Below are 18,256 nucleotides of genomic sequence, written 5' to 3'. Positions count from 1 at the left end.
CCTACAATGCCTAAGCATAATCAGGTGATGAAGGTCATTTAAATGCCTTTATACATGTCCCCTGGAACAACTGCCTGGTCTCATTGATAATAGCACCTGTCAAATGCACAGTGCTTGACTGCTTAATGCTATTGGTAAACTACCAGCACTAAAAGAAATGCAGGTGTGAACAGCCAGAACAGCAATGACATAGGAAGACAATACACAGAAACAGCAGCGACAACTTCAGCAGGCTGCTGCTTACAAGTTGGCAGCAGGGATGTGCTCCTTCCTAGTGGCACTGGGCTCACATGACTACCATGATGTCCTCCAGTGGCTTTCGGGTCAGCGCAGGCACAGTAGCATCTTTCTTGGGATAGCCAACAGGGAGCAACAAGAGTAGCTTCTCGTTTGCCGGGCGCTGGAGCAGCACCCGGAGTTGGGGACCACAGTTGAGGGGTGTGGAGGTCACTGTGTACAGACCCACGTTCTGCAGCAAGACAGACAGCAATAGAATGAGACAGACGTCTGTGCTCTGTATTTGTATCCATTATTTCCTACAGGACCTTTACACATTCTCCTATTGACTAGCCCAGAAATGCTGCTCTGTTAGACTCTGCTGCAGGCTTTAGAACATCTGATTTACTAATAGCCTCAACAGTACCATAAGAAGATGTCTGCTTTGCTTATAGAGAAGTACAGCAATGGCACATTCTGCCTGAAATGTCTGTGTGCTTTACAGCAGGCGCCTGCCTGCAGTGCTCACTGTCATGGGGGGCCCATGGCTACAGGCTTTGAGGTATAAAAGTCAGCCTGGAAGAAGTGCTTCTCATGTTAACTAATCTCTATGATCTTCTGAAGAGAAGAGATAATAGTGGTGGTGCTGAATATCATGAGTCCATGGCACTATGTCCTTTCACAGAATCACAGAGCTGTTAGATTTGGAAGTGGCCTCTGGAGATCACCTAGTCCAACCCCCAAAATGAGTTTACAGTTTACCACACCAAACTCTGTGATGTATTCTCAAACTTTAATTTAGAAAATGAGTCTGCACACAGAGGCACTTGACAATCTACTGCCTTGGAAATAATTCTTTTTTTACTGGCACTCTGCTAAATTTGTTATACATCTGCCTGGTACTAGAAGTCTTAAGGATCCGTTTGTTTCCCTGGCAGATACATGATTCTACTTTCACTACACTAGTGGTGTCAATTAATTTCTAGGAGTTGGGAAAGAGGCAGCACTAAGGAGCCTACCAGTTCGTAGGGAGCCTCAGAAATCCCACCTGATAGTGGGCTGTCTCACCTTGTCAGTCCTACTGCTTCTGACTAAGGCACTAGTGACATAGTGTTAGTTCTGCCCCATTCCTTGTGCACTCCCTTTGCTCCCAGCTCCATGGAGGGACAATACAGGGCACTGTGCAGCTGCGGAGCAGCAACATCCCAGCAGTGTGCTTCTGCACTTCTCACTTCTCAGATTTCTCTTATCTGAAGATCCCCGCAAGGAGCAGCAATTCGGGAAGGGAAGTGTCACTCAAAACAGAATGGAGGAGAAATGGCAGTTCCTGTCAGGAAATAGGTCTGACATAAGACGTGACACCTTGCTGTTATCCTGCTGACAGGCCAAGTTAACTATCGGAATAGCTTCACTATTTAAACACTTGTGTGAGTACATCAGATACAACACGTGAAACTGAGCACAGAAAAACCACTGAGAAAATCCACTGACTGGTGTCAAACATGCTGAGCTTTAGAAATCAATTCACTTTTGGAAATGCCTCAGAAAGACTGATTGAAATAGTATAGCTGCTTCTGTGAAATATGTCCCTGATTTTTTTTCAGCACTGTGCACTGAAAATTATTTGGGGTCAAGCCATTTTTTAGGGATTACTGAAAAGAAGGGGACAGTGTGGCACTGCACAGCTGTGCTAGAGTAGTCTGCAGACCCTGTCAGCCCTGTTAGCACAAGACAGAAACCACAGGAGCTAAAGCTTGTTCCAGGAGTGGAATGACAACTCTGGAAACAAGCTGCGTTATGTTTTTCTTCCTGTTAACCAGAGGATAGGAACCACCTTCTCAGACATAGACGTGTGCAGAATAACTTCAAAACTCAAAACTAAGATGTAGTGTCAGGAATTGGAGTAATCCAGAAGATTGATAATGTTAAAATTTAAATTGGGTTCCACCCTCGTTTGGGCAGAATAACCTTGTTATGTAATCCAAACCAATATATTGACTCCTAGTATGTCTGTTCTGTCAGCATACCTGCAGTGCAGCAAGAAGGATACCACAGGCAATAGAGACACTGATTTCATTGTAGTAGTGAGTCTTCTTTTTGCCATTGGGAAGCAACCCATACACCTGCTTGAAAATGAGGATCAGATATGGAGCAGTGTCCAAGTACTCTTTGATCCAGTTTGTCCTGCAAAAGAATAATGTTTAAGACATTTATTTTGCAACCTTTTCACTTTGCTGTAAGTCACATTTACTGTCTGCAAAGGGACACTAAAGGCACAGGACAATTATAGCAGTAGACTAAAGCTTAGAACACTTATTGCAGAAGATAAAGTATTATCATCTTAAATAGAAACATTTCTGACCAAAAAAAATAATCTTAAACAAAGTTCTCAATTTTAACAGATCCAGCTGAGGAGTTGACGTTGCTCACTCTGAAGAGTGGAACTGCATAAAAACAGAAGGTAGGCCTTGACTTCTTATTTATGAACTGGCCTCATGAGCATTTGTCCTTGAAATTGTTTAATTCCTGGAATTTTGCAGATTTGCAGGTCCACCTGTTACCAGCAGTGCCAACATTTTCATGATTGCAGGGAAAACTGCTGGCAGAAAAGTTCAAAACTTCTTGGTCTAAGGTGTAAACCTAAATATAGTCTCAAGCTTTAAGCACATGCTTCATTTGACAAGCCAAGGCTCAGTAGACATCTTCCCATTGTGTAAAATTAAGCAAGTCAGTCAGACTTTGGAACAATGAAATATTGCGTAATTCAGCACTTGTATAGGGGCAAGTTGTGGGACTACCTCAGTTGGCAGCAAAGATCCCAACAACTTAGGAAGCTTCATTTTAAGGTGAACAACAGGAAAAAACTGAGACAGGCATTGTGGCAGCAGAGGTTACATAGGAAAAAAAAAAATAACAAAGAAGCCAAATGCTTGGAAAAGTTTCAAGCTGGAGAGCGTATAATCCCTTTTACTGGAGGCAATTTTATGTACCAGCCACCAAGGCAGGATTCTACATGTATTTTTAAGTTTTTCTTTCCCAGCATGAACCTTAGAAATAGATTAAAAGCGAGAGGGAGAAAGAAATGGAAAAGGATACTAGAAGAATTCAAGACAAGCTTCTTTTATCACTTTATCACAAGTGAAGGTTTCAAAAAGTAAGCTGGATATTTTTCAGGTTTCTTTTTTTTTTTTTCTCCCCTTCCTGAAATTAAGGGGTGGCTGGCGGAGCTGGAGCCTGCCTGAAACTTCCCAATATAGTTTTTCCTAGACTAAAACACAGCTCCCTTCAAACCACTTAGCCCACTGAGTTTTCCATACCTCAGTCTTTTCAGGTCATTAACCCATCTGTCTCCCATCCTTTTTTTGTAGTTGATTTCTTCTTCTTCTTCTACAATTTCACGAATCTTATGCTTTAAATATGGATCTTGCACTACCACAAAGGTCCAGGGCTCAGTGTGTGCTCCACTGGGTGAAGTACCTTCATACAAAAACAGGGAAAGATGAAAACCCAGGGAAGGGTGTGCAGAGAGAGATACCAGCTCTTCCTTGCGGGCTTTCAGGCTGACCGACAGAGCAATGGAAAAGCAAGTGGATGAGACAGGGAAAAAAGGACTGAGATAAATTTTGGCAGACAATCCTGTTCATTTCTTTCTCAAAGACTGTGAAGTGTCATTGAACGACAGAGGTTGGTATTTTCTTACAGCCATCTTACAGGAAACCAAAGTCAGGGATGTGTAAAAACTCCTTCGTGGTTGTTGTGATGAGGTAGCATTATGGTGCAATATATACACACAGTAATGTTATTGAAAAGCATTATAACAAAAGCAAGACACTGTCTAAATATGCACCCAAACTTTGAGACACAGCTTTAGCTGAAGGGCAAAGCTAATGGCTTTCAGGTAAACAAGGCTAAGTGACCACCCCAGGAATCTGTCGCTGACTGACAAAGATGAGGAGCTGCACAACACTGACATCTGCCATAAAGCATACAGGTTTGAGTTCGTTGTCCCAGAGACAGCTGGTGTATGTAGGTGTGCACATATTAAATCTGCACTTGCTCATTCAGCCCTGATTATTACACCCCAGCACCACTGGAGTATATTTTAACAGCCTAGAGGATGAAAGCCAGAAGCTGAAGGGTACAGATATCTCTGCAGGCTGACAGATAAGGAAACTATTTAGATCTCTCTAGCCCCTGATATACATTTCAAAAATATTTTTGAAAGGTCTTGAACACATACAGTATTTGCTTACCTAAGCACTGATTTCAGTTTGAGAAACACTGAATGAGCAGCTTGAACTATCTTTTATATTAAAATGTATTTATATTGTGAACCTTGCCTCTTCTCAGGTTTGGCTAAGAACTGATGACGTTTGTGCTTTGCTTTGTTTTCTTTTTCCTTACACAGCCCAAAGCTTTCAGGGTTACTAAGTACTTCATCTGCACTCTAGGCTTGTTCGCTTTGCTGCATTTGCCAAAACATGCTCAGTGTTTTAATGACTTCCAGCTAATCAGAGGAAGATGGAGACTTGTTACAGTGCAGTAACAAAGCTGCTTCCAGTTTTTAATGGGAAAACAATGTACCTCAAATGCTAAGAATGTCTGTATTATTAATCCTGCTAGAGGCTACTGAACTTTTCTCTAAAATTTTCTATGTGAGTTTCTCTAATATTTTTTATATTAGCAGTAGCTGATTCATAGAATAAGAGAAATAACAAGGGTCAAAACCACTCCTGGGTGAAGTCAATGTTACTAGATCAGAGATGAGATTAGTCCAGGATGTGACAGTAATGATTTGAAACACATAAATTCTAAAAAAAAAAATAATTTATTTCTGACATTCAGTTAAATAACCTCCATCAGCTTCCTCATCATAACACTCCAACTATATGCAGTAGGGGCCTGGAACTGATTTGAAAGGACTGGAAAAGTTTTTTGTTCTGGACTGAAACTTCTTTCCCATAATAAACCCTAATCATTTATGTCAACTATTTATGGCTGAGACAATTTCATTGATTTGTTTGGAAAAAAACCAAATCAAACAAGAAACAAAGCCCATACATGACAAATATCACCAAAATACATGAAATTTTAAAGCATGTGAAGTACACATGGTTTGACATTTCTGAGAAAACACACTTCAATATTTCTGTTTGAAAGATGTCTCACTAAACTGTACATCGATTTTATGCTAAATAACATCTTTCAAAGCTTGAAAATGTTTTGTTTCATATGTAGAAATGTTCTTTTTCCCTTTTGCACTGCAGATACAAAGGAACTGAGAATGCTCCAAATCAACCCATGACACATAGATATTGAAGCAGAGTAATTTCCAATTAATCAATGGGTGCTCATGCATTATAGCTACAGGTGAAACTAGGAAAACCATAAGCCAAATGCCAATTCCCTTGGCCTTTCCACATCACTTTTACACCATTGAACAGCATTGCTGATCCTTCTTTTTCACACCTTGAACCACTTGGTACCATACCTGCTGTTCTGATGACATTATCGATAACCTCCCTGGGGACCGGCTCATCACTAAGAAACCTGACAGACCGCCTCTTATTAAGAAGCTCATAAAACATCTTCGACCTTTTAATCATTTCAGCCTCAGTGTAGTGCTCCACAGAGAAGGGGACATGGGCAACATTTTCCTCAAGTCCTTGCCACTCTCCATCCATCTCTGCAAGAAAGTAAAAGTGGTTAGGAATTTTTTTGTTTTCCTCTGGAGAACACTATTTATACCTTTGGCATTCACCACCATAATGCACTTTGGCCTGCACTGGCATACATTCCACTTCTACACCACTGGAAAGACAACGTTTGAGGTTCCACTTGACACAACTCATTGATCCTTAGCTCCAGCTACTGAATAAACACCTTGTTTAAATACCAAGAGGCAAGAGGGTCCTGGCTGGCTGTAGCAAGTGTGATCCACAAAGAAGATATAGCCATCTCCACTTCAGTCTGCAAGCCTGCCTGTAAAAATGGGTTACAAGCTGAAACAGTGGTAAAAAGGTGGCCAAACCTTCAGCCCTCTTTTCTCAGTAAGTAAATGTGAACATGTGTGTCCCTTTCTGAGCAGTCTAATAAGAAAAAAAATAATTAAATTATTGAAATTAAAAAGAGGACTTAACAATCAATATATGTAAAATCTCTGAAGAGCTGAATGTCAGCTTCTTCCATATGCATGTTTCATAGCAGAAGCATTACAAGCTTAGGCTCTGCAAATGTGACTTTGTGGTTAAGTTCTTTGGTTTCATGATACTTTCAACATAAGAGGAAACGGATGACAGGCATCTATACTTAGGATAACAACGTATCAAATGTAGGGTATTGTGTTTCTTGCCTTTCATTTAAGAACTCAAAATGGTTCCTCATTTCACTGAAAACTGTCTCTTTGGGGGGTTTTTTAATTCCACTTCTGTTGCCTTTGAGAGCTCCTCTTTCTCCCCTGCATTCCTAGAATCAGCAGGGATAGCATTTTTTGCAACTATGATGTGGAAGTTAAAGCCATTTCAATTTTGCATTTTGACTAGTCAATAGTATTGAGCAATCTGCTACAGAGGGCTGAGTCAGGAAAAATATTCCAGTTCTTTTTCAGTCACCATTAGGCTCTTACTCTGGAATCATAGCAATCTCCAGCGCAAATTCAAACAGTAATTATTTCTGTGTTTTAGTAGCATGTAGTTGCCTTAGAGACCAAGCTGATTTTTTGTTCATTTTATAAACAGCAGTGAAATATTCACAAGTGTGGCTCAGCATGTGCAAGAGACTGCAACATACCCAGTGTCATATCTTGAATCTAAACAGAATTATTCTGGTCCCCAAATAACATACATTGCATTTTGCGTACAAAGAAGTCACCCAGAAAATTTGTTTTGTTTAACATTTCATGCCTGCATTAAGCACTCTCAGTCACAGTCTGCAAGAACCTGGCTCCAGGGTAATGGGAAGCAGTGACCCATTGTAAAGATTATTTTTGTGGCCATCTTGCACGCTCAAACTGACAAAGGAAAAGGATGCCTCTTCCTAGTGTTCCTTTTGTGGTTTGGACTTAGTAAAGTAGGTTATTTACTATTCAATGGCAAATGGCTAAGACTTGCCCCTCTGCTGGATTCTGGTGATAATTCTCTTCCAGAAACTTTCACACTTGCTTTTGCTCTTCCTCCTCCACAGTCACTGAAGGGAATACCTTGGGGGTAAAAGGCTATGTTTACAGTAGCAAGTGTTGTGGTGTAATAGGATGCCAAGAGGAAGAGCTGCTTCTGGGGACCCAGTGTTCAACATCCTACATGTTTTGGAGTGGTAGGGAAGGCAGGGAGGTGTTTAGAACTCTGCATCTTTTCCACCTCTTCCATGCTATGCATGTTACTATAGGATGCCATTTTCAAGGACCGCTACATTGAGCTGGCAAAAGCCAATAAGCAAAACTTTCCACAAACAGAAGTCAAGACAGTGATGGCTGGCAGCCAAAAGAGTTCAGAGAAAAAATGATGACCCAAAAAAGTATAAAACTGTAAAGGAAAAAACAGGGACTTGGGAGATGGCAACTCATCAGCCCTTTCTGACTTGACCGAGAACTGTCTGGCCAGTAGAGAAATTCAGGTGTTCATTGACACAGACAAGATGGAAAATAAGCAAGCTTTGGGACATAGCCTCTCCTGCAATCTCCTCTCAAAGGACTTCCAGGCCTGAAAGCTGGATGGCCTCCTGCAACTGTCTTCATTGGTCCAACAAAATTCATTCTCCCTTCCAAAACCATCTTGTATAGCAGTACTGAAACTACAGCAAAGATATTCATTGCTGAACTGAACTGAGATTTAACAGTTACACAGAATGACACACATGTTAATTTTATCCATATGCACTCATATGGGAGGAATATTTTCCTTAAGACTACAAAAAAACTTCCTGAAATTAGCTGAAGTTGGGTATTGTCTGTTGGAAGGCAGAACCTGACCAAAAAACTATCCTGAAAGTAGGTACTGGATTAGTGTCTTGGTGAAAAATTCAGGTCAGACTAATCTATTTGTGCTTATATCAATGTGCTGTGATGATCATCCCTACCTATTTCACAAGTTTACAATGTTGAGCATCTTGGGAAATGGACTAGAAACAGTCAATTAAAATGCACTTCAAGACTCAAGAGTTTTTATGTGCTCTCACTATTTACTTTCTTGTGATGAGGTTTTTATCAAAAAGAAGAAAATAACATACATTCAGTGCACTGTAGCTTTTATCCAACCACTGATGGAGGTGACTTGGAGGTCTAACCTTGGCTTCTTAGCAAATCCAAGCCCTGCTTGGTCATCTCTTTCTCTAGTATTACTGCAAAACTATCAACAATCATTTTGAGTTAGAAGATTAGCCTATAAAATACTGAAAATCTTTACAAAGGAGATTTGTCAAATCACAACAAAGGCTGGGGGAAATTTTGTGATCTCTGTACCTGGTTTTGAAACACAAGGAGAGGAAAGTCAAGTAGGTGATAAACCATCAATACATACATGAATGCTGACAAACAGAAGGAGGAAGTACAAGATTAAATTACTTATATGGATGAGAACAGTAGTCAGAGAACTCACTCAGATGATGTACTTAATCGAAAGAGTATGTTGCCTGTGGCCAGTTCAGTGTCGGGGTCTAGACAGCACACTGGACGAGCTATCAGTGCCTATAGAGGACAAAAAGTAACAGCGAGGGAAGAATGAAGATGCAATAACAGCACCAGTACCTGCTTTGACTTGTGCAGGAAGCATATCAATAAAAAAATAGGTAATAATTGATGTTGTGGTAGATTGTAAAGAAAGAAAAAGTAGCATGTATGAAAAAGGGTTGGTTTTTGAGATACAGCCTTCTGTGATAGTGCGAAACCTACAGAGGCCCCCAAGGTCACATCTAGACAGGACACACCTTTAACAGACACATATTGCCTCAACCACATCATTTTTATGAAGTATCTGGCAGAAGCATAATTTTCTAGGTACAGATCAAAGAGGAAATATTATGGTATTACTAGAAACCAGGCTTCCCAACTGAAGCATCCAATACCTTAATCAAACAACTTGTTCTTCTCTTGGTGCGGCGACTCTCTTCACTTTGGTTTCAGTGAGAGGCGAGGACGTTACCAAAAATAAAAAAAGGTACCACTAAACTGAGATTATCAGTTCATTCGATTTAATAGACAAAATCAAGGCTGAGGAAAGGTAGGTACATAACTGTCTCTCTCAATTTTTAATGGAACAAACTTGGGGAAAATCAGGGATTATGAAAAATTAAGTTGGAGAACTTAGACTGAAGAATTCAGGCATCAGGAAGCAGAGAGATTTGGCATTTCTTTAAATCAAGAGGTGTAAAAATCATCTTAGATGTAATTGGCTGAATAAACATCTCACTTAAATGATCTGTAGGCGACTAGGAATGTAAGAAAAAGATTAGTTAGCACAGAAACCTACACCTTGTAAGAGAGGAAGTATAAAACTTGCAGTATTACCCAAGGTCAAGCCAAGTTAAATTTTGAGAGGTTTGTTTGCTTGTTTTGCATCGTTTGGGTTTGGAGTTTTTTTCCCGCATCATGTAAAAAGAAGAGGTGAAAAGTGAAACTGCTGTGTGGTGAGGATGGTTCAGCTTAACAACATGGTGAAAAAAGAAATCTCCTTTCAAAGATTCTGAACATGGGACAAAGCTGAGGTAACTAGTGAGAAGGAGTGTGAGGATCACTATACCTAAGCTTAAGTTTTGTGAGTAAAACTTAAAAACCTTAATGCAGTCAAAAGTGAGAATATTGGCTGAGGCAGGAGAACCCAGAAGTGAGAGAACTGACACACAAACCCAGACTCTCCTGGCAATTTTTATTTTTTTTAAATAAATTCATCTATTATTTATTCTCTAACAACGTGTGTCTACCATTCACTCTTAGCAGTTAACATTATCCATATGCTAAGCTAAAATCATTATCAGCACCATCTGTTTAGTGCATGTTCTCTATATCTTTAATTGCTGTGTTTAGACATATTCCTGTTTGTATGGTCACATTATACAATACTACAAATGTCTTGTTTACATCACTTGTATTGCATCATTTGATGGACAAGAGACACCCTGCTAGTGAGTCTATTATTTTCTAATATTCTAAAGATTGCCATGAATCCTGTTGTACATATACAATAGTCACCAGGCTTCCTGCTTTTTAAGCAAATCTGAAAAGGTTTTGGCTCAGGCATCCCAAGTGAAATCTCACTTTAAAAGTATTTTTTCTCTCACTCTATCAGAAATTCCTCTCTCGATACATTTGAGGATCATGTTTGTGTTCTCAGCTGTTCATATGGGAAGTTATAATGAGCCTACAAATGATGTAATAATTTTGCCTCACTTTGTAGCAAAAATTCTTATCATGAGTATCTAATAACATACACTGAGAACAATGACTTGTCATTTCATTTCTGTTAGCCACTTATTTATTATACTGACACTTCCCTTCTTTGTTGTTGGCTCCCAGTTGTAAATCATTAAGAAGTTTCACTTGTACACTTCTTGGGTTTATGAAAAGACCACTTGATAGTATTATCAATTGGTCCTGAGCCTGGTCTTCGAGAAACCTCACTTGAAACCTCAGTCTAGACCAATGTGTTTGCTTTCCAAACCAACTCTTCCAGTATCTTCTCTAAGGAATAGCTTCCTAAGGATAGAATTCCTCTCCAATCTTCTTTTCCAGTGTAAAGATATGATGAACAGAAATACAACTAAATGCACATAAAGCCAGCTTTCAGTTCTTTGGACTTAAGATGCTGGGCAACTGATCTTGTGTTTTATTGCTTGATTAATGGCAGACTGCTACATAATCTGCCACTACATGAATCCCAGTCGTGAATCCAATCCTAAGCTGAGTGTGCGGCTAAAAGAGATGGAGTGCCTTACTAGTGGGTTATAAATAGTGGTTACCAGGCTGATCATGGAAACCTTAAGAGTTGATCAGGGATCTTAAGAAAAAGAAGTATCAAGAGGCAGACCCTGGAAGAAAGAAGCCAGCACCAAAATATGGTGAAAATTACCTCAAACTGGAATATAGTTGCAGAAAGTTTTTTAAGATATTCAGAGGAATGGAGTGGCTGTTTTATAAAGAGGAGATTTGCTGGTTTATGTAGTAAAAGGAAAGCTGAGAGGTAATCTGTTTGCTGTCTATGAACCACAGAAGAGCATACACCAGGGCTGGAAAAGGATCCTTTAAACAAGAGGATGGAACAGGAAAATTAGTATAAAGCAGTATTAAATAAGTTTGGGTGGGCAGGCAGGCAAAGGAGGTTTTTTAACCCATAGCACAAAGTTCTGGAATAGCTTCTTGCAAGGCTAAAGAAATGGGGTCAAAAATGGCCAGTTTTCATCTTCATTCAGCTGATGGCAAAGGCTGGAGGTGTCTGCAGCAGCAGGGAGATAAACACAGTAGTGCATCATCTTCACGTAAGTCCCGTGTTCCTAAATTACACAAAGCATGAAGTGTCATCAAATTGGAAAATTCAATGCTACTGCCTCATTTATGTCAGTAGTAGTATTAAAAGATATGGGAAGCCTTTGAACTTTAAGTGAGAGAGGTCTATTCTAAGAAGTATCACAAGCAATAAGCAGTGCATTTTCAGAGGAGATGGAATATTTGGGCCTTTGTACATTGCTTTCTAGTCCTTGAGTGCATCACCAAAGTCCCCACATCTAAATACACAACAGTAAAATGCCTTTGCTATTAATCTTTGTAACTGATCCCCAGAGTAACAAGGATACAAATAAAATTCAACCTCATCCTCCGACCACTGTAAACTAAGTCTGTATTTACCTTGTCAGTTGTATTGATCTGAATATAAGACCAAGAAAGCGACCAATATACAATAAGCTCCCTCAGCTAAAGACTGAACTTGTCTTTGCAACAATCCAGATCTAATTGTGTAAACCTGAAGCAGGGAGATGAGGCATCACTACTTTGGAATCTGATGCCCACCACTAGAAGACAACCCTTGTGATTCATTGTTCAAGACGAGGCTGAAGAAAAGTCTTTTTCATCTGTATCTAATTGATAACCACACATGGTCTAATGCAAGGCACAGCCAGGTATACACACATACAGCCCATTCTTGACAATCCACAGCACAACAATCTCTCATTCTGGATCTCATAAATGGAGGAAAAAGTTACAGGACAGATAGGTATGCAAACAAATCTGAAGTACTGCCAGTTAAGGCATTAAACAAATGCACTGAGTGAGTGCTTTCCACTTAACCAAAGAACTGTGTTTCTGGCTGCTCTGGAAAACATCCATCTCTTCAGCTACTAAAACAATAACACAGACAAGCTTGGGAGCACTTGGCCCTCCCCCTACAACCTTTCACTCTTAATAAGTGACTCTACTGAGTCTGCCCAAGCAGTTCACCTAGTCACATTGAATGCTTTGCTGCTCAAAGGTATGCCCCTCTCAGGGGAACATCCCTGCTGGTGCCACTTCAGGGAATGTTCACAGGGCTGATGTTGCCTGAGCAAGTTCAGTGTTTTACTTACAGACCACTTCACTCTCTTGGCAAAACACCCTCACCTTGGTCATGGAAACTTGGTCTTCAGCCATCCGTTTCTGTCAGGGGGCTGTTCAAAATTCAACTCGTTTACCTACAGCAGCCCTAGATTCTAGCTTTAGACAAGACCTTAAAAATGTTTGATCTCACCTAACTCAAATGCTCTTCAAAGGAACTTTATCTTTAAACACAAGTCAGCTTGAGACATTTAAGTGAAAATGAGCTTTTCTGATAAAGATACATTAGTACAGTAGCAGAATTTACATAGCAAATAAAATACTCTTTATTATTAAGAAAATCTCTGTTTAAATTCATATTTCTGTTTCAGCATCTAGTGCAGTCAGTGAAAATTTTAACAGTGACAATATGAATATGTTTTGATCCTTAATTATAGCATTAGCAGAGTAGCAGATCCTTACCATAGTCTCTTCTCACTTAGGCTGGGCTTTCCACTGTTGAAGAAAAACTTCCCTAAGCATGATGCAATTATTTTAATTTTTCTCGAAATAAAAGACATGCCTATTTTGCAAAGATGTTGGTTTGAATGACATGCCATTAAGGGAAAGATAATTTTTTTGTTGTTAAAAACAACATAGCAAAAAAATCTGATTTCATTGGATGACATGGTAACTTGAGAGAAGTTTTATTTAAAAATAAATCATTCTCCTTTTAGCAACAGCAAACTAGTACAGTTTTGAATTCAGCTCCTGAATAAAAGGGAAAACAACTAAGACATAGAAGAATAATACTTTATATATGGAGCTCTGGCAGTGAGACTCCTTATTAAGAGCAAATAGGTTTGTTTATTTAGAGGATCTAAATTTTTTAATTGATAGAAACAGCTGTAGTCAAAGATGTATGTCAGTAATAATTCATAGATTATAACTTGAATTATCCACAGGAATTTTAGTTTGTGGCAGTTTAAACGAATGAGTAAGCTTTTAGTGACAAAAGAAATATGGGATAATTTTATAGAGAACCTATTTCACATTGAACAAAGAAGGATACAGCATATGAATGGATTTTTAAAGATATTTTGTATACTTGGGAAATAGTCTACATGGTTTAAAATGTTCCAAGTATCAATTATGTCTGGAAATCGATAGAGAACATCATTAACTCAAAGTTCACAGAACACTGAGAAATAAAGAGAAACAACAGTTTTTAGAAATAGGTCTATGTGCAGAAAAACAATGTAAGTTTCAAGATTTCTAGAGGCAGACAGAGAATGTGTCATTATGGGACAAAAAACACACAAAAAGCCTTTGAAACTAGCTTTAGAAGAAGAAAAAAAAAGACCAAAACCACCACCTGCATTAACTGCAAGTTAAAAATCTACAAAGCTCTGTTCCTATGAAGTTCGTAATTTCATAAGGCAATAAAGGGAACTTATGGAGGATAGTCAGGGAGCAAAAAGAAGGAAGGACACATTTTGTGTTCAGACCTTTGTCCAAGCTGTGCATCAGAAATCACTACTGAAAAAAAGAGGCATTCTGTACAGGTTCAAATATGCAGTTTGGTGAACAGATTAGCACCATCACCATATTTTGTTCTTAAATATTTGATCAACACAGCTCCCAAGTGATCCCCCTACTAACCCAGCTAAAGCTCTCATGGACATTCTCAGCTCTCACAAATGAAAGACTTTTGTAAGAACTGTAAGAAACCCATTTCCGACTTTTCTGGGGGTGCTGAGACCAAATATGTAGCGCTGGATGGTAAAGTGGGATGAAACTACAAAATCAGCTTGCAGATAGAAACTCTCTGCTCAGGTCTACCCTTTGCTCACACTAATGAGTCCTGGGAAAAAGCTGGGGGGACTTCAGCAATATCTCCTTTCTTTTCCTAGTTGTCCTTCATATACCCCATATCTGCTGTGCAAAGGGACAGACAGGGGCCTTTGAAAATTCATTTTCTTTTTGCTTTCTGACATGCAGAATCTGGAGGAAATAGAGATTTACACCAAAACTGGCATGACATGGGGACAGCCTCCTTCCAGGGAGCTGAGAAGCTAAGGGCACAGCAGCAGTGTACAACTATGTATTGCTATCACTGTGAAGAAGTCCAGAAGATTGCATCTCCCTTGTTCATATCAGCAGATAAAATTCAAACAACAAAAGAGATCGAATGGATAAGTTTTTTCTTACCTTCTTCCTCTAAGTGGTGGCCAGTACCATCTTTTAAATCTTCATCCACCCACGGATGAGAGACAGGCTTGCTTTTAGTCTCATGTTTTTCCTTCTCTTTGTTAGTCTTCAGTATTACCCCAATCAAAATACATATAATGGCTATAAAGACTGGGGTTAGGGAAGAAAAGAGTGTCATGACTATGGAAATGTGGAGTCTTCCCTCCAAGTTCAGTAGTTTCATCTGAAAAGGGAAGAGCTTACTTACTTTCAGCAGTAAGCAGAAAGGGGTGGACCCAAGGTTCAGTCCTTGACCCTATCCAGCTTCTATTTTTCAGTCACCACCCCCACAATCTCATCTGTGATGTGCTCTGGCTCTTAAGCAGACCCAGATTTATATATTTTATGGAAAGAAACTGCTAAGAAACAGTAAGCAGAGGCACAGACCATTTATAAATGCATAAATGCTGTAGAGTGCAGTATGAATTAAAAAAAATCTTCCAAAATGCCAAACTAAGGCAAAAGACTTCTCCCCCGTATTTTTATTGTTATGGAGATCCCAGTAACCTTGTGTATAATGATTATGAGAAAGAGCCAAGTGGGAGTGTGACTTTTAAAAACTGATGGGTTCTCTTCAATGTTTAACTCTTAAAATCAGTCATATTGCAGGTATCCCAGGAAATTAGAATATCACCAATCGACTGTCAGCTTACAGCTCCACCCTCGGCTATGTAAACAGGTCAATAAAACAGATCAGTAAAGTGGCAGTGCTACCTCTGTATGAAGCATGAATGAGATGATTCACAGAACCCTGTATTAAACCCGTATGTTCTTGGGGGAAGAAAAAAGAAGAATTCAGGGAGTCAAAGTAAGAAATGTTTGAGGACTGAATATCTAGGCTACACTGAACTTTAAAACTGCAATTCAGCTGTCTTATCAAAGGAAAGATTAGAAAGTGATAGCACCCCAGTCTAATCCAAGAATGGTCAATGTCTAAATGCTTAACCCGTTTTTTACCTCAGCCAGCTGCTTGGGAACTGAACCAGCAGAGCAGCACTGAACTGATGTCTTTATCTGGGATTTTTGGGACACCTGGATGATGAAATGCCAGATGACAGTGGCTGCTGAGGGGTGTGCTGCAGGCAGGCACCAGCACCAAGCTAAGCAACAGCCCTGCCAAGCTTTATCTACGTAAGGCTAACCCTGAAGTCTCCAAATCCATGGCAAGTTAATATGCATTTTGGATAAGACCACCCAAGGTAATTAGGAGCAGTCATGGCTGTAAATATTCCAGGAGAGGGTGTGTCTCAGGGCCTTGGTACATCATGCACTGCAACTGGCACCTGCTAGGGAGCACTGCAGGTCCTGCCTAAGGAACCCCCCATTTCCTTAATGTGGAAACCAGGGCATAGACAGCGGAGAGAATTTGCACAGGTTTCATCTAGACAGATTCAGTCCATACCCTAGCCACTCACATCCCTCACCCCACTGGTTCTGCAGCACTGGACACTCTTACTGGTCCCATTTGACACTGCTGCTCCAAAGGCTCCCATGCCTGAGCAAATGCTACCTTGGGGAAAGGTCTGTGTGTCAGGAAGCACAGATTAATGACCAGGTTGCTGCACAAGAAGAGGGATGTATGGCCACAGTGGCTGGGTGGCACAACAATATATACAGAATAAATATTTCACTGCTCTTGCAGTGCATCCTACAGAGTCCCCAGGTCCTGGTAGATCCTGGTCCTTCCAGGCAATGTGTGAGGATCTGTGTAAGAAGGGTATCCTCAGAACCAGACAAATTCCTGCATAAGTCAATCAGAGATGAAATAAAGAGGATATGCAAAAGCTGTGCTTAAGTATCTAATCTAGTAAAACTGGCAATAAACAGGCACCTCCCTCTGGCTAAGAAGGCGACCTGCTTGAAAATCCAAGCCATGAATCTTCTCGTCCCTACTCTCCAGTCAAGTTGTGACATAGGACATCTGCTTGGATCATTGATCTTGGACTGCACATACAAAAAGCTCCAAAACACATACACTGTACAGGAGTAGAAAGGATGACAATTATCATGTGGGAAAAAGAGTTGAATTTATTCTCTCCTCAATTTACAGCAGATATTTAAACTCATTTATCATGCCTGCTGGCCATCCAGTCATGGGGAGAGATACTTCACCTAATCCCAATTAGAAACATTAAATTTGTTCATGAGTAGAATAGAAACCTGCAGTTTCATCAGACATATTTTCAACAGCCTACTCTATGGCAAGGAAGGAAGAAAGAAAGTGGTCTGAATAGCACTGTCTGTTTCTCCCACAGGGAGTATATTCTTGTTAACCTTGAATATTCACATACACATAAATTAGGATCTGGATGCTTTGCAGCTGAGAATCCATCCTGCAGAGAGACAGGGCTGTGCTGAAAGAGTGAGAGAAGCAATATAGAAGGTTGAATGTTATTGTTTAAAATAACTACCTCTACTTGCAATGCTGGGAACTTTGTAATGTCTCACTTTTCTGGAATAACTGACTTTTTTAGAGGTGATGAGATATTAATTTTTCTTTTGTAGAGCAGAAAAAGAAAACAAGGTAAATTAAAGTCCCTTTGGTATTAACTTAAGCAAAATCTATATTTGGTGTTATATATTCAAGACTGTTACCTTGAACTTCAGCCCCACAGAAATCCCTCAATACCTTGTTTTATTAAAACCTGATTTAGTTTCAATAACTCCATACCACAATCATTCAAAATATAGACACAGTGATGCTCTCAGGAACTGTGGGGAGGAGTGGGTAGAAGCAGTCAATTTTTATATGGTAGATTTTAATCAGTTTTTCTGGGGTTTGGGTTGGGTTTTTTTTTTTTCTTTTCAACCCAAGATTTATAGGAATGTAATTATTATTATCATGAGAAATTCAAGAAGATTTATTACCATTATTCCTTCTGTTCTACTGTAAAACCTAATGCCTAGCAGCTGGATTTTTATTTTTCTATTTCAGAAAACTCAGAAGGAACATTACAAATAACCCTGCTCCTAGGAATTAATGAAGCTTTTCTGACAGAGGTGAAAAGAAGTTAGAAAGTTTTCATAGAAATAGAGCTATTGAGAACACCAAAGTATTTAAGTATTACTGCATGAAATCCATGTAAACACTTAAAAGATGCAGACCATCATACTAAAAGCTTTTGGACCAAAAGTTCTTTCTTCATTATGTCCCATTAAATTCTGTGCATAGTTGTTGTTCTGAAGAAAAAAAATGTCCTCAAGTATCAAATACAGCCCTTTATTTTTCTCATTTATAGGCTACCAGGACATATCTAGATGGTACCATGCAGTGTGTTAGCTCTGCACTAAGATCAT

General features: G+C 39.5%; 1 protein-coding gene across 1 annotated transcript; it reads right to left on the bottom strand.

Moving 5' to 3' along the window:
• Positions 1 to 286: 286 nt before the first annotated feature.
• Positions 287 to 15,098, bottom strand: IYD (iodotyrosine deiodinase). The gene is made up of 5 exons (XM_010010746.1): positions 14,921 to 15,098; positions 5,708 to 5,902; positions 3,534 to 3,693; positions 2,244 to 2,400; positions 287 to 469 (listed from the first exon to the last, which is right to left on the bottom strand). Exons 1-5 carry the CDS (start codon positions 15,096 to 15,098, stop codon positions 287 to 289), a joined length of 873 nt encoding a protein of 290 aa, XP_010009048.1.
• Between the last annotated feature and the right edge of the window lie 3,158 nt (positions 15,099 to 18,256).

Source organism: Nestor notabilis, unplaced genomic scaffold (assembly GCF_000696875.1).
Source record: "Nestor notabilis isolate BGI_N333 unplaced genomic scaffold, ASM69687v1 scaffold7470, whole genome shotgun sequence".
NCBI lineage: Eukaryota > Metazoa > Chordata > Aves > Psittaciformes > Psittacidae > Nestor > Nestor notabilis.
Note: the sequence above shows the minus strand (reverse complement) of the source record. Positions and strands in the feature narration are given on the sequence as shown.

Coding starts and splice junctions, on each gene's coding strand:
- IYD (XM_010010746.1), bottom strand. CDS start 15,098: ATGACACTCTTTTCTTCCCTAACCCCAGTCTTTATAGCCATTATATGT. Junction 3,694..5,707: donor TAATGTCATCAGAACAGCAG/GTATGGTACCAA, acceptor TTTTGTATGAAG/GTACTTCACCCAGTGGAGCA. Junction 470..2,243: donor TCCTTCTTGCTGCACTGCAG/GTATGCTGACAG, acceptor GTCTTGCTGCAG/AACGTGGGTCTGTACACAGT.